Source organism: Branchiostoma belcheri, unplaced genomic scaffold (assembly GCF_001625305.1).
Source record: "Branchiostoma belcheri isolate BF01 breed outbred unplaced genomic scaffold, Haploidv18h27 scaffold43, whole genome shotgun sequence".
Taxonomy (NCBI): domain Eukaryota; kingdom Metazoa; phylum Chordata; class Leptocardii; order Amphioxiformes; family Branchiostomatidae; genus Branchiostoma; species Branchiostoma belcheri.
This window is the reverse complement of record NW_017804054.1, coordinates 1,723,548-1,747,435: the sequence shown is the minus strand read 5'-3', so window position 1 is coordinate 1,747,435 and position 23,888 is coordinate 1,723,548. Positions and strand designations below refer to the sequence as shown.

The 23,888-nt window shown below is 42.6% G+C and overlaps 3 protein-coding genes across 3 annotated transcripts in view; 2 read left to right on the top strand and 1 right to left on the bottom strand.

Annotated features, from left to right (window-relative positions):
• Nucleotides 1-214: 214 nt before the first annotated feature.
• LOC109478220 (neuropeptide Y receptor-like) lies at nt 215-1,601 on the top strand. The gene is made up of 2 exons (XM_019779678.1): nt 215-719; nt 1,528-1,601. The coding sequence occupies exons 1-2, from the start codon at nt 215-217 to the stop codon at nt 1,599-1,601; spliced, it is 579 nt and encodes a 192-aa protein (XP_019635237.1).
• Nucleotides 633-23,888, top strand: part of LOC109478308 (tachykinin-like peptides receptor 86C) — a 36,730-nt gene continuing 13,474 nt past the window's right edge. Inside the window, exon 1 of the mRNA XM_019779787.1 lies at nt 633-719. The gene's annotated coding sequence lies outside the window, so the exon portion shown is untranslated. The remainder of the gene's footprint in view (nt 720-23,888) is intronic.
• Nucleotides 14,054-20,761, bottom strand: LOC109478219. Its single transcript, XM_019779675.1, has 4 exons — nt 20,745-20,761; nt 19,852-20,150; nt 17,530-17,619; nt 14,054-14,061 (listed from the first exon to the last, which is right to left on the bottom strand). Exons 1-4 carry the CDS (start codon nt 20,759-20,761, stop codon nt 14,054-14,056), a joined length of 414 nt encoding a protein of 137 aa, XP_019635234.1.

Below are 23,888 nucleotides of genomic sequence, written 5' to 3'. Positions count from 1 at the left end.
TAACAACTCCGACGACGTCTTTCGCCATTTCTTCAAGTACGAAACTCTGCATATATCCTCGAACGCTCAAGTCACCCTCATTATCGTATTCGGACTCGCTACCTTCCTGTCCCTGGTAGGGAACGCTTGTGTAGTTATCGTGCTGACCTTCGGTTCACAGAAATGGACAGAGCTGAACATATTCCTGGTGAACCTGGCCATCGCGGACTTGACCATGGCGCTCTTCTGCATGCCGTTCACCTTCACGGAGGTCATGCTGCAAGACTGGGTCTTCGGGGACATGATGTGCCCGCTGGTCAGATTCACACAGGTCCTGTCCGTATCGGTCAGCATCTACATCCTGCTGGCTATCGGGATAGACAGATACTACGCAGTCGTCCATCCGCTGAAGATACGGGTGACACGCTCCCGGGCTAAGATGGTGGTGGTGGTGATTTGGATCGTGTCCACGGCCCTGGCGTCCGTACAGCTCGTCGTGTCCAGAACCTATGATTTCTTCTGGGACGGGATTGTCTACGACAGATGCGACGAGATCATGTGGCCGACACCCAAGTGGCAATTGGTGTACACGCTGTCCCTGCTCGGCGTGACCTACGTCATCCCGCTTATCCTGCTGTGCGGGGCTTACATCGGCATCGGGCTGAAGATGTGGGGCAGGCGGGCCCCGGGCAACTCCAACCGCCGATGGGACCAGCAACACGAGCGAGACCAAGAAAAAGGTAATAAGTTCTCGCATTTGCCTTCTCTTAGATTGATTGATTTTTTTTTGAGGGGGAGGTCATGTGGCATAAAGGTAGACTGTTCGGCTCAGATCCAAGAGGTCCCGGGTTCGAATCCTGCCCGATGACACCGATCTTGTGCCCTAGGGAAAGGCACTTTATACGACTTTCCTCACATCACCCAGGTGTAAAATTGATACCTGATTTAGGTTAGGGAGGTAAAAGGGGGTGGAAGAAGAGGGATGAGCGCCGCTTTCCAAATACCGTGCCCTAGACACAGTGGATTAACAACCCACTGCCCCCACGGCCTTAAAATGGCTAAGGTATTACCTTTTACTTTCTCTTAGATTGATTGATTGTTTCAGACAAGATGTATTGTCTGGCACCGTCACCATCTTCCTTACTCTCCAAGCAGAGGTTGGTGAGAAAGAAAAACTTCACACACTTGGAGAAGCATTCAACCACTCGGCGACAAAATAAGATATTTCACAGAAATACATTTCCACTGTTGCTCCTCTGGCAATGCGTCTCTGTCGGGACCCAAAAGACATTCCATAGAGATACTGAAAGCTAATGACAAATCTGTCAACCGTTACTTTGAAAAACTATGAAACGATGGTATAATTTTGCCAGCATCAGAACCTAAAAGTCATAGTTCACCACTCCATCAAAGTTATCACATAATCCACCCGGTGTAAACTACCCCTGCTGAGTTACCGAGGGCTACGCTGTAATTTAGGTGTTTAAGAAAGCTGTATTTCAACTCTTTTTCTCAAAAGAAACTGATGAATATTACTTTCCCCGACAGACTTGGTTTTGTTCTACATCAGTCTTGTCTTATCGCTGTTGTCAGGGGCTCGTGGTATTAAAGGTGAGGAGTAGAAAAGATGACTTCAAAACTCGCATGGTGGTATAATTGTGCGCTTCCCTGGCGAGTATGAGTGGACGAATCTACTGGTACATGATAGCCCTCGCGGCACGGGGAAGCTAATAAGCCTGCACGTTAAGCTGGTACACATTTTTCACTGACAGCACCATTTTTTTTATCAATCCCTACTAGGCTATTTCCTTTTCCGCATTCCATGCGGCGTGTCCTGGAATACTTTGAGGATCTTCCAGCGCGTTTCATATCTTCAGCCAGAAGTTTTTAAATGCATCCAATGCAGTTTTTAGGGCTTGGAAACCAGATTTTTCAAAGTCAATATTCTAGTCACTTATATCTATAGCTACATACTGAGTTGTAACCACACTATCCCACTGTGTAGTGACCCTCATGGAGCAAAAATACCCAATATTCTTACGGAACATGGTTACTGAGGGGCCCTGGGCTGAATTTAGGGTACCACCCAGAAAATAAAGGACTCATTTTGGGGCTTGTTTCTGTAGTTTTAATAGTCAATGTATGAAATACTGATTGAAATGTGCTAATGTGAAGCAGTATATGTCAATGTCATAAAATTGCCTTATTCAGAATGTTTCCAGTTTTGCTGCCCTGAAATCGCATTGGATGCCTTAAATCATCGCCACGAATTGCGCGCCTTTGGAATTTTTTTAAAGAAGACGTACGTCTCTCCTCCCGACGGGTTCTTCATAATCTGAATGGTCTCAAAAGGTGGCTGCAATGATTGCACTGGAACTGAATTCAATAAACATGGCGACGACAACGGGCGGACGGTTAACGTTCCGAAATGAAACTTTTGGCTCCTCGGTGGTTTTTGCAGACACCCTTGAGATTTGACAGACGCAATCGAGGCAATACCTTATTCACGAATCGTGACCATGTTTTTAACGCAGGGACGTGGCGCGTATACTGAGGGTGTTTGTCTATTGGCAATTGCAGAGGAAGACCTTAAACATGTATCAGTATGGCGTCATTAGTCTGTCGTTTGAAGCAGAAAAATACAGCCTCGACCTTTACATTTTCAGACTGTGTTGGCTTAGGGGTTATGGAAAAGTGTTTTTCGCCGTTACAAATGGCAACGCTCTGTGAAACATAGGGCCTGTCAGATAGTGAGTAACTAACTGTGAGAGCCAACTAGGATTGAGGGGAGGGGGTACAGTAGTTTGGTATGTGTAGATATAGTAATACAGAGTGAAATGAAGATTTTCTAATCGGTTTTTAGTCTATAGCCCTAACGATATCAGTTACATGACATAGCAGGTGTTGCCATATCCATCTCATGACTTTTGGTTTATGGTTTATCTAATATGAAAAGTTTCAATGTTGCTGTTCAGCTAGCTATGTTCTGTCGTTCGTTTTGAGTAGTAGTAGTAGTGTAAAGATGTGATGTAAGTATTTGGGGTCGTGTGGCGTAACGGCAGAGCGTTCGGCTCAGAACCAATTCAAGAGGTACCGGGTTTTGAACCCTGCCATGTCACCCATCTTGTGCCCTTGGGAAAGGCACGTGGAGACCTGGCGAACTCCATCTCATATTAGCCACAAAAAGGCAGCAGAATCTTCAGCTAGTTGAAGGCGGCTGTCTCAAAATGAAAGAAGAAAGTATTGGCACTCAGGCGATGACTTTCAAATCATATCGTTACATCATGGATTATGTTCAATGTATGAAGCCTAGCCTGACTAATCGCGCTCCTGGCGGCCGGCCGCCCCGAAGTTGCCGCCCTCATCTTGGGGTGGGTGTCATTAACCTCCGGCCAAGAGCTTGTGTAACACAGGCTGTATGAAGCCATGGATCGTACAAATCCAATTTTGGTGCTTAAAGGTCGCTTAATGGTCTCCATCCAGTGCAGGGCGTGGCGACAACAGTTCAAGACAGGGGGCCAAATTGGATCTAGCATATCGCCTGCATTGCTATAGTCTACACAGCAGCTACGGCGCTGCATTAGAGTAAACCTAATAATATATGTAGCCACAGGTGTGATCACGAGACTTAAAGTAGTTTTTCTGATCTAATAAGAAACCTTTTAGCTTAGAGGATTTTCACGAGAATCTTATGCCTACCGGAACTAGGAAACGACACGGGTGTCTTTTTTCTGCCAACAAAATCTTTGCATGACCAGTTTTTGAAGTGCGCACTTTCTTTCTGGAGACGGTAGGGGTTGAATTACAAATCCTTCTAAGGTGACCTCCGAGTCAGATCTAGGTATTTGCAATGAACCTAGTAGACCCAAATCCCACCAAATGCTTCCCCGGCAAGCCACGTTAACTCCAACTGGAAAAGTACGGTCGATATACAGGCACGACGTATTGCTTTCAGCGGGTCGCTTGCGTCAGTAAACACGTAGATTGATACTTAACTAACTGTTTGGTAAAAGACCGGAGGTACAGACGATATCGTTGTTGACAGGTCTCTTGACATTATGGAATACTTCTGGCCACGAAACGGGTGAAAAATCCGCACGATTCAGGCAGGCCATCTTATACACTTGCCTGCAATGTGGATGTATTACAAACTTTACAAAAGGATAAAAAAGAGAGCAAAAAGCTTAATGCTGGCTAAAAGAACGGATGAATATAATGTTAGCACAACGATTGCAAATAATAATAAAAAAATGGCTTCTAACCTGAAGATTTGAAAATGCTTAGTATAAGGTTTAATTTTTTTACAGGAAGTTAAGAAGGGCTTACACCGGGGGAATAAAAACAGAGACTCAGAACTTAGACGTAAAACTAAGATTAAGTACATGGTGTAGAAGACGTATTTTCATGGTATTGTAAGACCGACGAGTTGCCTTCTACTACTTATAAGATTTGAGATCGGAAAATGCCATCACGTCAATGTATAGTCTGTGCGTCATGTATCCCCGCGGAAATTCTCATGGCTTAAGAACGTTACCGTTAAGTAAATGGCAGAACCATGCGGGACTTTAAGGCTAGTAGTTAACGACATGACCATTAAGGGTACATCAGTCACCATTAAAATAATCCATTAAAATGGGTACCTTAATACTGGCTTCCATAATTACAATCTATGGCCACAGGGAATGCAGTTTACTACAAAAGGGTCGATGATAAAGTTAAATACCTGGAAAAAATACGCTTATATAGATGAATAGGTGCATGGGGCGATCTGATTGCCTATATATGGATATTGGCGCTCCTTTAAAGCATCTGATGTCGACAAGGTGCGTATGTAATGGTGAACGGATTTTCTGTGTTAATGAATGAATGAATGAATGGCGACCATGTTTGCCACACTGGGCTAACTACAGCTGAAAACTATGAACAGATATATACAAATAAAAGTAGCTATCATTAGATAAATTCAACCTCTAGCTTTTCAGTTATAGTAGAGATAAAGAAACAGATATGTTTGTCGATGGAAGTTTTGTCTAGTTGCATTAGGAATATGAACAGTGCTCAAGTGTATGATTTGCTTTTTGGTTTTCTTTTTAATGCCCACGGTCATGGCAATTGTCATTCTGGCATACTCATTTTCACCTGAGTGAAGTGAGAAAAGTCACGTAAAGTGCCTTTCCCGAGGGCACAAGGTTGGTGACTTAGCAGGGTTCGAACCCGGTACCTTTTGGTTCTGAGCCGAATGCTCTGCCATTGCGCCACACGACCCCGTAAGCATGAAGTAAGGAAATGGGTTTTGTACAAACCTATACAGTTCATTTCACTTTTTACTATACAATCTACATTCTATAACAAAGTGACATTTATCCTCTATTCTATTCAAATTGCAGTATTAATCTGTTGATAATTCTGTTGAAGAGGCTGCTTGTGTATGCATTGTAGTGATTTGAACAGTGATACAGTGACGGTATGGCTGCCGCAATAAGAACATGATGCACTAAGTGCTGATATAGGCTGTGTAATGCAACTCTAATCGCATTAATTATAATAAATAAGCAGCACCAATGAATAGAATAACTTGGTACGCGTGTCATTTTCATTGTTACTCACTCTACTCAAAAGTATGTAGTGCCTTTCTATAGACTGAATGCATCCATAGCCTTATCAAAATGAATGTCGCGTGCAATCATACATGGGAACATGGTGAAAACATCTATAGATAAAAGAACCATAATATTACTAGATTTAAAGAAGCGTGAGAGGTCCAGCTGTTCGTCGTGAAAAAAAATGTGCAAAATAATTTGGAAGGCAAGCCTATTTTTGTACTATTTCAGTTTATCTTATCTTATCTTAATTTATTTTATTTTATTTTATTTTATTTTCAGTTCCGTTAAATTCATTTTATTTCATTTTGTTTTGTAAATGGGATGTAAAACAAATCTTGGTTTAATTTTGCCTTTGCAATCAATCATTGACAAATACCACATCCACGTGAAGCACATTTTTAAAATGGACTCGACTTGACAGATTGTTTTGCAGCTCTGTGTGTGGTCTCCACTATGATTATATTCGCTATAAAAACCATCTCATGATTTTAGCGAATTTTACACTAATGTTCTAGGATCGTACTGCTTTTAACAGTTAAAATCCCCAGCCATCTAAAAATCCGTAGCGTATTACTTTGTTCCATCTATAACCAGCGGGTAAGTGCATATAATCTGCCAGTCGCGTGTAGCTAAACATTAAATTCTCTCGGGTAACCTCATGGATATAGCAAAATCACACACATCTATATTAATACCGGTATGCGTGCGTGATGATAACATTTAAACACCATGATCATGATACCTCGAAACATAACTGACATAAGGATGGAAGATATTCAAGTCGGAGAGACGGGTATTAATAATTAATATCTTCATAAAACGTTATGGTTATCATCGAAACAACTATAATGATACGCTTTGTGACTGCGCTTATAGCACGGTGTTCTGCATTATTTTTAGTCGTTATCTCTGCAATTATGTGACATATCGTCGGAGATTTTCTTTCTACATAGTCGTTTTGTGTACGACTTTGGCATGCCATGTTTTAAAATATGGAGGAATTGTACATCAATACAACATAAAGACACAGCGTAAATGTGGGGTCATGTGGCGTAACGGCAGAGCGTTCGGCTCGGAACCAAGAGGTCTTGGGTTCAAACCCTGCCATGGCACCGATCTTGTGCCCAGGACGGCACTTTACACGACTTTCCTGGATGAAGGCCAGGCGAAACCCATCTCGTATTCTGCTGCCACAAAAAGGCAGCAGAATCTTCAGCTAGTTGAAAACGACTGCCTCGAAACGAAAGAAGCAAAAAGATCAACATGTCAAAGATCAAAAAGTCATCAACATGTTGTCAAACGGTAAAAATGCTATCAGAACAGACTAACAGAGTGATAAACTACAAGCCTGTGGAATGTTGTCGACTTTGGGATGCTGGCTTTGTCATACATGTATATCAACACTTCCATTCACCTATGGGTTTTCTAATTTAAAAGAAACTTCAAAAAGTACATAATGGTTGTATGAGACTCGTCTGAACAGAGCTATGCTAAATTACTCTCCTGGACGTTATACCCCTCGAGGGACACTTTCCAGTATCGCATAGATGTAGATGTACATATGGCATGGTTCTCTGCACAAGCTTAACCATAATAGGAATGAGGGTAAAGTAGATATTTGGCTAATGCCAACTGCCACCTTACGGCCTTATTCATTATTAACTATCAATAAAACAGCTGCTTAGAGCTGACCGTACTCGAGCGCATGGTATCTTTTTTGATCCTTCGAAGAGCGCTAAGCAATTAGGCAAGTGAACATTTATGTAACTTATCGTGGGGTCACGAAGCCAATTAGCCACAAAGCCAGCAGAAACACGTACCTAAAACCAACGCTCTGAAGAAGACTTTCATATACAGATCATTTGCAGTATGGAATAGCTTGCCACATGAAGTACAAACAGCAAATAAGAGTAGGTTTAGGCAGGAGTTGATAGGGCACATATGTAGATACTAGTAGTTGATGAGCAAATGTGATGTTAACTTTTAAAATGTAAAGTTACGTGTTAAGTGGTGGGTAAATAATGTTAGAATTTTGATGTAGTTTGTGTGCCGTATGTCTAACTCCAGGAAGACTAGCTATATACTTGTCTGTTTGCTAATGGAAGAAATAAAGCACCTAAGCACCTAATTACACACGGAAAGATGACCGATACGAGCTGACATTCTGGGGAAGATGTTGACAAAGTCTGCGCTTTGACAGATTGCAACTGCTGATGGCAAATAAAAACGATTTTTCTTAATATCAATTTAGTCTACTGAGCTTGATGCGATATTTTCAAAACGATAAATCATTCATGGTGAATAATTATCAACTTAAGGCCGTACATGAATATAATGTAAATCTTGCGTAAAGTAATACTGTTGTCGCGAGCACACTGTGAAGTATTACTCTCAATGTGAAATTTTATTAATGACAAAAAAAAAAACAGTGACAAGTGTAGAAAGAGAAAGCTCTAAAAATTAATGACTCTCGGTGGCAAATGTGCGTGCAGATGTTGACACATCGGCGCACCAAATCCGTAGTGTGTTTTTGGCACACGTTTAGACAGATTAGCCTGGGAGGCTCGGTGGGCGAAACTCCACCGTACAGGTGGGGAAGTCGTGTAAAGTGCCTTTCCCAAGGGCACAACGTCGGGCTACGGTGAGTATCGAACCCGGGACCTATTCGTTCTGAGCCCAACGCTCTAACCGTTGCGCCCCCGACGCCTAAGAGAGGGAAGGCACAGGAAAGACACAGGAAAGCTGCAGCTACCCAGTCACCACTAGCACAGTTTCATATGCCCATCTTGCCATATAGGACTTGCATGTCATGTATTGCGCTGTACATCCACATGAGGGCCTGCAGAGGACAACCTTCCTAGAATCTTCGGACATGAAATTCCAGCCATCATCATTTTAAAAAATACAAACGTAAATCCATTAATTGGATTCATCTGGAACCACCTTGAATATCAAAGTCCGTAGAGCCTACAGCAAGCCTGCGTCTGAAATTTGAATAAACCAGCATTACCCTTCGTTAATCCTGTGCAAATACGTGTAAGCCAGGGTCCTCAGAGGTAATCTGTCTGGTAGTGCATCAATATACATGGTAGAAATAAAGTCAACACATTAGCTTTTCCGTCCTGGGCTTTCCATTCAGATTTTACAGCTCATCTACTCTTGCTATCAGCTACTCTTATAGATAAGGTTGTAAAAGCACCATTGTAAACTAGTGTAGAATATAAGAACTGCATGACTAATGTATATCCACATTTAAGCTACTGTTTCTGCTATAGGGTTGCGTTACCTTCAATGAAAGCTGCGATGGTAGAATTCATTCCGAAAACGGTTACTATGACTTCACTAGGGGAAAATAAGACGGGGGGGGGGGTGGAGGGAGGCACCATCATCTTTCTGCAATCCATTTCCAGCACAATAGGTTAGAAAATGTTTGTATCAAGAGGGTAGTTATAAGGCCTGGAGTGATGTATATGAGTTGGTGCTGATCCGACGGTGCGGGTAAGCTGCGTTGGGATTTAGATGAGATGTTTTTACCACCTACAGCTAGGTCTCGGCTCGCTTCTTGATTATCTATTCATGGCTCCTTTCATCCTGTCGCGCGTGCTACGCTGTGTTTTCTCGTGACAGGGCTCGAAATTCAATTTTTAGAATAGATGCACTAGTGCACCAAACCTAAAAAAACTATTTTTTGGGTGCACCATGTAAAATAAAATAAGTAGAATGACAACAAAAACTAATTATGTTTCATGTCTAAAGAACAATGATTTTATCATTTTTGTGACATTTATATGTTAAGAATATACTGTATACTACTATACATTTAACATCTTTACATATGTTAATCTACGACAATATTTGGGTGCATTGCACGGTGGGTGAAAAGAATTGAGTGCACAGTTCCAAATTTGGGTGCACTAAGGTGCACATGCACCCAGTTATTTCGAGCCCTGCCGTTTCCATGATGGAAAATCACGACAGGCCATCCATGGAATCCTAAAGCCTACGGGGGAAATGTTATCTCTATCAATGCACGACTGTAGACTGGCGACTGTGGATCTTTCCGACATTTTGCCCTCTGCAGGGGAATTTTTATCTCTGTCACTGCATGACTGTAAGGTGTGGACCTTAACAGGCCTCTTGACCTATTTTAACTAAAAGCAAGAAACGGCAAGAAAGAAGTTCTTTGAACCGCCCTTCATTGCGCGAAATGTGACATTTAACAACGGTGATAAGTGTAGAATATATCATGGTATAGTAAAGGTAACCGTAGCCTTTGGCATTTGACGCAATATTTGGCAAGTATTAAAAGACATAAAGGAAATGCAATGCCATTGTCATTGGCAAACATTGCCGGACGTACAATGGCATGTAAAGTTTCCTTGGCCTTACTTCACTCCTACGCAAATATGACATAAATCCAATAAATCCACGTAGATCTACTGGTGTAGTGATAGAAGGCGATTCCTCTTGGGCATCTTCATAACTAGCAAAGTCAGCTGCGCCATTGCCTGGCAAATCAATCTTATTCTCGTGAGTCTTTTTTTAACCAGAAATTTCTTTGTAGTGCAAAATAACGAGACAAGCATCTCTTCATTATACTTTCCACTGATAAAGGGTCTACGTGACTCCGACCGCCCTGTGGGAGGAATAGAAACGATTCGTTATCTTTGTTTTGCTTCCGAAGTAGCTGCTCAAGGCCGCTTCTCGCTGAATAGTTGGGCTCATTTTCTAAATGCTGTTATTGGTTGGTTTATGTTGTTTACAATTCATCACGACCGTTGTCTCCTGGTAGTCTCAGAATGCTTACAACATGCGGCAATCGATCGTGCTAAATGGAGATAGATGTTACTTTGAAAGCCTCTAGGTCATTGTGAAGAACGCGGCTGCCTTTTGAAGTAGAGGATCAAAGTAGAATTCGTTAACCCCCAATTTCTGTGGAGGCTGTGACCGTTGAGCGAACTTTTGGTATTTCAGATTATAAGTTTGTTTACCTCATGGACCGTGTTGTATAAAGTCATAGGTCATACAAATCTGCATCCAGTGGAAAGAGGATTCTCATACCTTTATATTGAAAATTATAAATCACTCCAGAATCTCCCAAAAGGCGACCATCAGAATCTATCGACGTCAGATCGGTACATAGATTCTCAAGTCAGTTCCAAGGACAGAAGATGATGACATTGCACTGGTGTCTATTCAACAGTGCTATCTCTACACTCATGTCTTGTTCCTGAAAACTGCGTTACAAAAGATGTATTCCCTTATTATCACAGGAAAGACATCCACCATTCATCATTGTAGACAGATAACTTGTGATGAAAGGATGTAGGTAAATTAAGGTGAATCACGACCGTTGGCTCTTGGTAGTCTCAGAATACTTACAACATGCAACAATCGACCATGTTAAATGGTGATAGATGTTACTTTGAAAGCCTCTAGGTCAATGTGAAGAGCGCTCAAACAACGCGACTGCCTTTAGAAGTAGAGGATTAAAGTAGAATTTGTTAACCCTCATTTTCCACTGAGGCAGTGACCGTTGAGCGAACTTTTTGGTATTTCAGATTATAAGTTTGTTCACCTCATGGATCGTGTTCTATTAAGTCATAAGTCTTGCATCTTTATATTGAAAATTATAAATCGCTCCCAGAATCTCATCAGAATCTATCGACATTAACTCGGTACATAGATTCTTAAGTCAGTTCCAAAGACAGATGATAACATTGCACTGGTGTCTATTCAACAGTGATATCTCTCCACTCATGTCACGTTCCTGAAAACTGCTTTACAAAAGTTGTATTCCCTTACCACCACAGGAAAGACATCCACAATTCATCATTGTAGACAGATAAGGCCATGTTGATTTGATTATATGGATGACATCCTCCGGGAGCCCCAAAATTGATGCGCGCGTGCGAATAAAAAAAGTTTTGCAAAAAAAAAGTTCTTTTCATTATGAAATCTACGTGGTCATGAGGGTTGAGCAAATGGCACAGAATATGGTTTGGCGAATAATCTAGTCTTCATGTTCATTTCTTTACAATTTCGTCTTTTTTCGTTTGATTTTGGCATTCTACGACATTGGTATAGTTTTTATTAATTTTTTTTTTGTAACTTATGGTATATTTATGCTCATGTTGCAACTGTTTTGTACGATTTACAGTATGGTTGAAAACTTTTTTTTTTTTGGAAACGGCCGAAAATTCATGCGCGCGCGGATGTCATCCATATAATCAAATCAACATGGCCTAACTTGTGATGAGCGAACTTTTTAATATTTCACAGGTAAGTAAACTATCGTTCTATTCAACAGTGATATCTCTCCACTCATGTCACGTTCCTAAAAACTGCTTTACAAAAGATGTATTCCCTTACCACCACAGGAAAGACATCCACCATTCATCATCTTAGACAGATAACTTGTGGTGAAAAGATGTAGTTACGTACGTAGAATATGAGAAAACATATCAGTGTTAACTGAAGTCAGATATATGCTTGTCTACACTTTCTGTCGCATTACTACGCAGAAAACAACATTTAAAATAGCAGGAGCTTACCTTAACATGTAGCTTTACGTTCTTAGGAACATTCGCTACTATCAGTAGGGGACCTTGTTTAAAGGCATCCAACGCGATTTCATGGCAGTTAAACTGTAAATATGCTAAATAAGGCAATCTTTTTGATATTGACATATGCTGATTCACAGTAGCACATTGCAGTCAGTGTTTCATACTTTGGGTACTTAAAACTGCAGACACAAGCCCCAAAATATGTCCTTTACTCTAAAACCAGCCAAGGGTCCTTACAGTAACCGTTTTCCATCAGGATTTTGGGAATTTTGGGTCCACGAGGATCAATATACATCGGGACAGTGTGGTTTCAACTCACTATGAAGATAAATGGTTAGAATATTGGCTTTGAAAAATCGGATTAAAAACTGCATTTGGATGCCTTTTTAAAGACATTTTCTTTATCTACAGAAAAAGGTGCGGGTGTCTTCACTTAACATTTCCAGCTTCTGTCCCATGATGTTTCGTAAATCCTGAACCAAGTTGCTGTAATAAATGGTTTATTGGTCAAACATTACTGTGCAATCGCAGCCTTTTATAGCACTGAATTGACGCATATTTTACAATCAAATAATACCAATGATACATATAGCATATTTGCTCTACACACACTTTTGTGGAACTGTCGCAAGGGTCTGTGCGGCTGCCATTCGGCACCACCAGGTGACCTCAATACGCCTTTCCCCAACCGAAGTTAGGTACCCATTCACACCTGGGTGGAGTGAGGAAAGTCGTGTATAGTGACTTTCCCAGGGGCACAACATCGGGGCGCTTGTCCAGACATGTCCCAGGTACAACTCAGAATCGAACCCGGTCATACTCATACTCTACGCCACCCGACCCACAATTGATCCATGTATTTCTGCTAGGGTGTTTAAACGTGTGAATGTTTTCCAAATTGCTTATGATCGCCTCATCAGAGCTGTTGGAGGCAGGGGAAATATCATATTCTGCCTCGATGAAATGGCGAGTCTGTAAAATGGTTCTGGAACTCTTCCAGCAATCGATGCAGCTATAGTGCATGTTATGACCCTAAATTGTCTGGGTTGGCCACCATGACAGGAAAGCCAGAACCGATTTGCAACATGACTAACCAAGCTGGCGGCTAACTTCTGACCTGTATCTTCGGAGAATAGTGTGATATCAGTCATTCTACACAAGCTTTAAAAGGTGCCGTCATATAAATGCAATTATTATTCATCATCTTCACACACTGGGGTAGGTACGTTTCAACAAAATCATCAAGGAGTAAAGAGTTCGAAAAGTTATCAATTTGGGTATTTTTTCCAAATGCATACTGGAACATTCACTTAGTGGGGCTGGCAAAATAAATTGGTTAAACTTTGTCTTGTTGTGCTTCGAATAATAATTCAAAAACTTTCACTTAGTCATAAGTAGAGATCTAGAGCTAAAGGAGAACTTAAACTCCAATAAAATTCCATGCGTGTACATCAAGATTGGTAGAAAAGTTATAATATTTCCCACAAGAGGTCTATACTTTAGAACCCAAAGGTTGTGATTTTTTTATCATCAAACAATCAAAGATCTCTGTCTTAGTGGAAAGGGGTCATGGTCGGCCACTGCCCTTGAATCATCATTAAACACGCCTCACACGTAGTTCATACACCACTGTGTTAGCTAAAACGAATTGAGAAGTTTTGAAGTCACTGGCGCCCCTAAAAGGAGTCTAATAACGCACTTATTAATCTCGTACTACCCGACAGCTTGACTCCGAACTCTGGGTTAGGAACTCCACAAGGGCCTACAGCATACGGAAATTGCGAGATTAATCTATGAATTAAATGTCTATCATTCCCAACGGATTGGAGCATACGGTCCCTAGACACATGTGTCATCATTTTTAAGATGCGCTCTCGACTTTTAAATGACTCCTTGACGTATGTGTCAGCATACTGCAAATGGAAGCACATATCGTTAATCAGATATAATTTCATGAAGTCAAATCGGTTGATTGCTACAGACGTTTAGTGTTTTCGAGCGAATAATTTTCGTCGGGAAACTTTTAATGGGCGCTTTTTGTTGATGGCATCAAGTGCTGAGATGATAAGTACAGAAGAACTTTTTTTGCACGACAATTGCACATGGTACAGTGAATGGCAAAGTAAATTAACAAAGTACAAAAAAGTACAGAATAAGACCTAATGAATCCTAATTCCTCAAGCAACAAGGGCTAGCACAAGTCTGTCTTTTGATATAGTGTTACAATCGAATAGTACTGTTGATATAAGTACTGTTGATATTAGTATGGACTCAGCTGCATGCGCTATTACTAGAGATAGGTATGTGTAACATAACAGTCATTCATACACATACCTTTGCCAACCGATGATGTCTGAACTATTAAAGCCCTTTATTGATTTAGTCAACGAGTCTTCTGTACAGAGGCGAAATACTATCAATACGACATTGATGGTCAATGATTCAGCAAGAAATATGCAATATGTTTTATTACTGCCAAGGGAGCTGCTCAAGGCCGCTTTGAATTGTCGCTCTGAATAGTCTGGTCCATTTTCCAGATGCTGTTATTGGTTGGTTTATGTTGTTAAATGCTCTGCAATAAACTTCAGTCAGAGGATCTAGAAAAACACGTATGCAAAACCAAATAAATAAATGAAAGGCGTCTTGTAACAAAAATAGATTGCACGAATCCTTAGAAGACACGACGACGAAGCTCCAGGTGATTGAGAGATAAATCAGTTTCTCGGTTGGGCGCTCCGGTGTGACAACAAAACTATCATACCTCGGGATGAAGGAAGGATCCTTTTAAGGGGAAGCACACCGAGCGTTATTGTAGTCCGGAAATGTGAAAAGTTCCATTGCCTCTAGCTTAGCTTCTGGAAGGTCTCAAGCTGCTTCAGCAAATAAACCTCTCTCACGAGTCAAGGACTCACCAAAGACTTGCCATGATTATTTCATTTATTCTAGAAGGTTAAGCAAACATGAAACGTAGGCCACAATTGCAGGCATACTTTGTATGTGATATCAAAAAGAAAATTTTTGATAATGATACAAATGTAATTGCAGGCTGGTTCTATCATTAATCAAAAGTAACATAAGAGAGCTGCGTGCCAGAGTTTTCTTGTTTCCAAGACGAAGGCAATTAGCAGTACCTGGGAATATTATCATCCGCCTTTTCAGTGTTTGTGCCAACAGGCAACTGAATGCATCAATTTCACACGAAGTTATTACAGATAACTGCCAATTTTCCTCTTCTAGGAACTATGTGTTTTTAAGGTTATGTGGTCCCTTCAGTACTCTATAAGTCTATATTGCCTCTATTTTAGCTTCTGAAAGGTCTCAAGCTGCTTAAGCAAACCTCCCTCTGGAGTTAAGGACTCACCGTTTCCATGATTTTAATTCCTTCTAACAAGTTTTAAAAAGCAAACACAAACTTGGGTGACAACTGCAGGCATACTTTGAAAGTGATTTCAAAACGAAAAGTTTGGATAATGATAATTGCAGGCTAGTACCATCACCAATCCCTTGTAGTTTAAGTAATTAGGATTTATTAGATTTTATTCTATATTGAGTCTTATTAAAATATGTATTTTCGTTTCACGAAAATGAATTTATGCCTATCTCTCTAGCCGATACAACAGATTTTAACAGCCAGAACAAATGATCAACCAACACGATTTGCTCTTTGGCGGGAATAAGAATATTTTTAATGTCAGAATGGGATCAGCCCCCAATAAAAACAGTCGTAGGAAACCATGGTTCCCCACACTAGGCAACTCGCCTGGTGGTTCCCATGGGAATCGATATACACAATTTCTGATAGGATTTGTTATGTAAAGATAACATGTCAAATCTACAAATTTTCATACATCATAATACTAGTATTCTATTGTCAATCAAGAATTTTTTCCACCACTTAACTTGGTAACAAAGGTTGATAATTGCTAACTTTTAGACACGAAAAGAAATATGTGTATACATATAAATAAATGGATACATATATGTATATATAATATATATATATATTTGGTATACAAACACCGTAGTAAAACGTGACGTATCTAACTACGTGAAGAACTTGGTAGACATGTCATGAACATAACTCGGCTGGTATATATAAGGAGCTAACTGACTAATATCCCAAAAAAAAAAGTTGATACCTTGAACATGGAACTGGACCATAAGCATAATTAAATGGGATTAGTCAAAACTAAAATTAAAAAACTAGGTACAAATGTTACTTGGTATATGAATACTGCAAGAACTTGGTGAGTAAAATTGATACAACCGAACAAATTTGGTGTATCGGTAAAAGATAACAAAACAGTTGTTAATAGGAACAAACCGCCTGATATAGACGAAAGTAATGATTAAAACTTAAAAGCACAATGACTGCAGGATATAATAAACTGTGCAGGTATCCCGACACGTGGTAACTCACCACCGAGTCAGTACTGTTGTTACTAGGATATTACCACTCGCCACTGAGACATTTTGTTACAGTATTACATACGAAGATATTTCCTGAATGCGTCTGAGGACCATCGCCCTAACCTCCGGATGGTTGTATCAGGAACACCTTGCAAAGCAGCTTGGGTTGCTGCCCCAATGCGGAACGAGTGCGGTGTATATCTGTGTGGATCTAGGTTTGTCTGAATGACGCAAGCATGAAGCACTTTTGCAAAGTAGTCACTGGTAACTGGAGAAGCGTTTTGTGTCAGGAACAGATACCCCGGTCCTCCCCCCCTCAACTGTAGATATTGCCTGATGTTCCCTACTGGGCAGTATCGGCTGTCCGGCTGCGCCAGAATAGAAATGGTAGACGGGTTGGACGCCTTGCTATGCTTGTACGTCTTAAATGTGACCTACGAATGAAGTAGGGTTACCGTGTGCATCTAACTCAGCGTGAACGTCAGATATTGTCAACGTGTGTTGGGCTTCGCGCGTGATGGCAACCTCGCCGACGCGAGCGAAAGCGTAGTACATAAATAGGAACATTGTCTTGAACAGACAGTTATCGTATTCCTTGGGAACTATGTGTGTTAGAGAGTGTATCAATCTGTGGAGGATGGGAAGGGTGATAGGCAGCCTGCCGTCTGGTGCGTGGTTCCTCTAGAATTGAATAGTAATAACTGACGGACAAAGAAAGTTGAGGTGGGATCCGTGAGGTTTTGTAACTTATGGATGAAGCTGATGGCAGAAATCTTAGATGTAATAGAAGAAGGGGCGAAACCCTGTTGATGTAGGTATGCAATAAATCGGCCTATCAGCGCTTCAGGAATGGGCAATTGTGTAGTGTCCTTGCCATGAATTGCTACATTGAACTGACGGAAATGTTTCCACGCAAGGCGGTACGCATTGACCGTGCCTGGCGCTAGGGAGTGCAGAAGTAAGGTGTTCACTGGACTGATCAAGTTGCTGGGCTGGAGATAGGGTGGGATGTGCGTCGGGCACCGGTCCATGTGGGGATATCTCTCCCGAAAGAGGTCCACCTGCAACCGGGATAAAGAATCAGCCATGTCATTCCTTGACCCAGGGATGTGTACTGCTTTAAACAGGATATTAAGACGAAGGCTTATAAGTACAAATTTGCGCACCAGTGGCATGATTGATGGGTTTTTGGAGGTCTGTCTGTTGATAATATGGACGAGGGCTTCGTTGTCCGTGTGCAACATAATGCTTCGATTTGACCACTCCTTACCCCAAACAAAGATAGCTACGACAATGGGGTAGAATTCTAGTATGGTTATATTTATGTTCCGGAGAGAGTGGGGCCAATCTCCAAAGAACCACGCAGTCTGAAACACAGCGCCATATCCCAGAGAACCCGCTGCGTCTGTGTATAGGTGGAGGGTTGTATTATTGATAAAATGATCATCTATGAAAAAGGACTTTCCATTAAATTGCTCCAAGAATTCACTCCACATTTGTAGATCCAGTCGAGCCCCTGTGTCTATATTTATTTGTGTTGTCTTACGGGACTTTCTTTTGGTTAGATCAATCAAACGGCGGAGAAAAGCGCGACCCGGGGAAACTACTTGACATACGTGATTCAACAGTCCAACTAGCGATTGAATCTCTTTTAAGGAAGCCGATGAGCGCTGGATGAACTCTTGAACTGCATTCCTACACCTATATAGCTTGTCTAAGGGCAATCTCGCCTCCATTGCTATGGTATCAAGTTCAATCCCAAGGAAAGACATGATTGTATCAGGGTGGAGAGTTTTCTCCCCAGCCAGAGGGACCCCTACGTCTTGACACATGTCGCAAAATGCTGCAAGATCCCGTTCACAAGACGCGTATGTGTCGTTTGCGAACATAAAATCGTCTAAAATGTGAGTGGGGTATCGTATGTTGAGTTTTTGTACTGCCACCCACTCTAACGCGGTGCTGACTGCTTCAAAAATAGCACAGGAAGTGGAGCAGCCCATTGGCAAGCATCTATCGTAGTAGAACCCATCATTAAGCTGGAACCCCAGAAGGTGTTGATCGTTTGGGTGAACTGGGATGATTCGAAAGGCGGATTGTATATCTGTCTTAGCCAAGTAACACCCTGGACCTAGGGTCTTGATATGTCTGATTGCGGCATCAATATTAGCATACGAAGTAGAAGCGAATTCCCGAGGGATGCCGTCATTAACGGAGCTGCCGGCTGGGTGGGACAAGTCGTGTATCAACCGATATTTGCCAGGCGTCTTTTTTGGCACTGCGAATAATGGAGACAGGAATATGTTTGGGAAAGGGGCTGTCTTAAAAGGACCAAGTATTCGCCCTGCCTCGAGCTCGGATTTAAGTTTTTCTCGGATAACTGGGGACTGCCAAGAATTGGAGGGAATGAAGTTAGGTGCCGGGCGATGCCTGGGGCCAAAATAATCCAAGGCAAAGCCGAGTGTAAAACCACGAATTATGTAATCTCTTTCAGGGTTACTGTAGCCCTCTAAATAGACAGCTAAGCGGTTAACGTCCACGGGGGTTGGCAGTTTTGGGCTGGGTGCTCTTGGGACACGTGTACTTTGTGTGCAGGCCGGAGCAGGTTGGGCATGTGTGTTTGTAGGGGCAATTTGTCGCGTTAGGACAGTATGATCCGGAGATGTGGTAACGAAAACAATAGCCTCGAGGCAGAGAGTTGTCATTGCCCTGTGAGTGTTGTTGTCGGGGCTTGGATGTTGTAGGAGACGAGCCAAACTGGTTGAATGCATCTACGTAGAGTTGCATATGTGGCACGTCCCAGGGGAGATTTGGGGTATTGTGCCGAAGCTGCCTGAAGAGCACGTCATACTTTCCCCACTGAGCACCTCGCTCTGCAAGGGATCTGATCAGGTGTGAGTACATTATCAGTTGGGGGCTACGCGCGAGATGCTTTTGGATATATATGTAGTGGTATACAGAAAAAGCCAGTGACCACTGAGACAAAGTAAGGTATTGCTTATTGCTCTCTGAGGGGCTCGCCAGTGTCAGGGTTGGTGATCCTTCCAAGGAGTCCAAGTTGACTGTGTACTGAGAACGAGGACGGGAGTTCGGGAGTAAATTTTTGAAATCAACGAACTTGTCCTCCCAGATCTTGTTTTTTATCATAACTGAAACTCCCGTGTCTAGGGGGAGATGGACACCCGCCTGCATCAAAGAATTGTCCATGCGATAAGCGATTGAAGACGGATCACCAATGGCTGACACTGGCCTTACATGTATCTGCCCAGAGCTACTGACTGTACTAGTAGCGTTACCTAGCCCTGTTATGTTGGAGGCCAGAGTGGTGCCCAGTCCGAGAGACTGGGAGATGCTGCTGGGTGATGGCATGCGCAGACCAGGCGGTGACAGGCCGAGCGTCGCTGTCGTTGAGTAGATAGGGACGGTGCTGGACGAGGTAGCGACACTTGTCGCTAGGATACTGTTCTGTAACAGCGACACACTTGATGCAGTGGTGACGGTGTTAGGAGCAGTGGTTACTGCAGCTGTTACGGTCGTCGGTTGTCCACCCCTACTGTAGCAGTTCCAACCACGCCCCCCTGAACGCTTGTAGGGACTGCTAGTGGGTGGGCACTGGTCTCAAGTCTGTCCATGAGTCTCGTGGTGACCTCCTGAAGGTCGTGCAGCTGCTTCTGCAACGTTTCATGGTGAGTTTGGGTGGCTTCTGCGTATGTCCATCCCCGGTCGTGGACTGCTCCTCCACGGTGACTGATGTAGACTGTCTCGCCGCCCTCCGTCCGCCTGTTCTGGTAGGTGGCATTGCACGGGCTCAAAATAGAGACAAAAGGAACAGAATTAAATCGTTGGGTAAGTTAGAAATAGATCTTCAGAGATAAATAAATGAATAAATATAGGATAATCGTGATTGGTGCATCAATGGATACATGTGGGTATAAGTATATATAAGTATATCGGGTCATTTTGAAAAGGAAAGAAATAATAATAACTTGTCAATAGCGTTGATATGTCAAGAAAAGGTGGAACTCACTGGTATGTCCTTAGGTAACTCACCTTCAGGAACCCAGCGGTGGTACAATATGGTCGTGACCCTCGAATACGAATTGCTCTGCCCTACTGACTGGCAACCGACAGTACTTCGACAATTAATTTTTTTTTTTTTCTTTTTCCGGGACGTCCTGCGGTAGCTCACCTACAGACAGCCGTCATTGCCCCGACAGTAATACGGACAGGCAACCGACAGTGCCCCGACAATGATAAGAATACCAATAATAATACGGACAGACAGCCGTCATTGCCCCGACAATAATACGGACAGGCAACCCACAGTGTCCCGACAATAATAAGAATATCAATAATATGGAAAAAACAACAATCGGTGCCCCGACATTAATACGGACAGGCAACCGACAGTGTCCTGACAAAAATAAGATTATCAATAGTACGGGGAAACAACAATCGGTGCCCCGACAATGATACGGACAGGCAGCCGACAGTGTCCCGACAGTAATAAGATTATCAATAATACGGACAAACAACCATCGGTGCCCCGACATTAATACGGACAGGCAAACGACAGTGTCCTGACAAAAATTAGATTATGAAAAATACGGGGAAACAACAATCGGTGCCCCGACAATGATACGGACAGGCAACCGACAGTGACCCGACAAAATTAAGATTAACAATAATACAGAGAAACAACAATCGGTGCCCCGACATTAATACGGACAGGCAACCGACAGTGTCCCGACAACAATAAGATTATCAATAATATGGAAACAACGATCGGTGCCCCGACATTAATACGGACAGGCAACCGACAGTGTCCCGACAACAAGAAGATTATCAATAATATGGAAACAACGATCGGTGCCCCGACATTAATACGGACAGGCAACCGACAGTGTTCCGACAAAAATAAGATTATCAATAATACGGAGAAACAACAATCGGTGCCCCGACATTATTACGGACAGGCAACCGACAGTGTCCCGACAAAATTAAGATTAACAATAATACAGAGAAACAACAATCGGTGCCCCGACATTAATACGGACAGGCAACCGACAGTGTCCCGACAAAAATAAGATTAACAATAATACAGAGAAACAACAATCGGTGCCCCGACATTAATACGGACAGGCAACCGACAGTGTCCCGACAAAAATAAGATTAAAAATAATACAGAGAGACAACAATCGGTGCCCCGACAATAATACGGACAGACAACCGACAGTGTCCCGACAACAATAGCAAGAAAACACAAAAATTACCGGAGTGTATGGGACAGGGTGGGGGGGGAGGTAAATCTGAACAGCCGCCCTCGATAACAGGAAATCTTGAGGACAGAGGGGCAAGTTGCAAGCACATGTATTTCTGCGGGCTCTGATTGGTCAATTTTGGAAAAGTTTGAGCGTGGCCCATGCAATCCAAACGAGGCGTCCCCGCGTGATCCAAACAAGGAAATCACCGTGCACTGGTCAGCGTAAACCTAGTGGGCGAGGTCGGCTTATCGCGTCCGGCCTAAATTTCTATTTTCGTTTCACGAAAATGAATTTATGCCTATCTCTCTAGCCGATACAACAGATTTTAACAGCCAGAACAAATGATCAACCAACACGATTTGCTCTTTGGCGGGAATAAGAATATTTTTAATGTCAGAATGGGATCAGCCCCCAATAAAAACAGTCGTAGGAAACCATGGTTCCCCACACTAGGCAACTCGCCTGGTGGTTCCCATGGGAATCGATATACACAATTTCTGATAGGATTTGTTATGTAAAGATAACATGTCAAATCTACAAATTTTCATACATCATAATACTAGTATTCTATTGTCAATCAAGAATTTTTTCCACCACCAAAGAGAGCTATCGCGATAAACATAAGGCCGAAAAGAAGCCCGCCAAACGAGCCCACTGAGGCGAAAAGAAAAACAGAAATGAACATGGGATAATTTTGGTCGAGTGTGGGATTGGCTTCAATCTCAGGCCGAGGGAGAAATGAGGGAGGGGGCAATATTTTTGCTCGCTCTACGAACAAGCGAGGTATGTGTGGTTTGCTGCTGCCAGAGCGCCCCTGATACTCTTATAATACAACAGATTGCCGTATGCGGACAAATGTAGTCCGTCATCGGCAAAAAACTCTGGGCAGTGTTTGCGTACTAAACGCACATGGGTCCAAGTGGACATGTGCGAGGTGTCATTCACCTCCTTCCTCAGAGCTGAGAGATTACCACGGGGTAAAAGTCTGGTTATAAGGAATACCCGGTGGGTCGTATACCCGAGCCAGTGGTTCGCCAAATTATAATATGCTGGGCAGAAGCCCTATTCCTGATCAAGGTCGCCAGACTAACAATACGCATGGCAACCCAGGTCTGGCTCCCAATATGTGTCGCAAAGATCGTTGTGACCTAGTTCGAGGTACACAAGATCGGCGACGGGGATGGCGTTCAACAGGGGGCCGAAATTAGCCACTTTCCCCCCCGACCGCGACAACCACTTAACAATAGAATTTTCAAGCCAGAAGTGTCTGTTTGACAATGCGTCCTCCGGCCGTACTGGCTCGCCCTTCAACAAAAGAGTCAAGACGATATATGAAGGAATGGCCGATCACCAACATCCGCCGGGTGGCGGAGGTAACGGGACACCCCCTTCCGCCATGTTTGTTAGACGAACAAGGAATTCTCTCCTCGGACAAACAACAAAAAAGAGGTCAAAACAACGACTTACTGCAATGAGAAACAACGACTTACTGCAATGAGGAAGTGTCCCGAACGTGACCAACGAATGTGAATGAAGGTAGAGTCCGAAATTCGGCAACAGCCCGGGAAAGACAAAAGGGAGGTAAATCTGAACAGCCGCCCTCGATAACAGAAAATCTTGAGGACAGAGGGGCAAGTTGCAAGCACATGTATTTCTACGGGCTCTGATTGGTCAATTTTGGAAAAGTTTTGAGCGTGGCCCATGCAATCCAAACGAGGCGTCCCCGCGTGATCCAAACAAGGAAATCACCGTGCACTGGTCAGCGTAAACCTAGTGGGCGAGGTCGGCTTATCGCGTCCGGCCTAAAATTTCTATAAATGACATAAGAATCCAGGGTACCAAAGTATTCCAAATCACGTCGATGAAGGTTAGACATCCAGGTAACAATGATATGCCAAAAAACAGTTACTCAAGCAACTGGATATGATTTTGAAAACGTCAAATCACCAATATTCCAAATCACCTTCGTTTTCCTTTGTTGGTAAACTGGGATTCCAGCAATTTTGATCGGATGATGGAAACAGGTCACATGGCGGCAGCAGTTTCTTTATCCAGTCATCAGCCATACT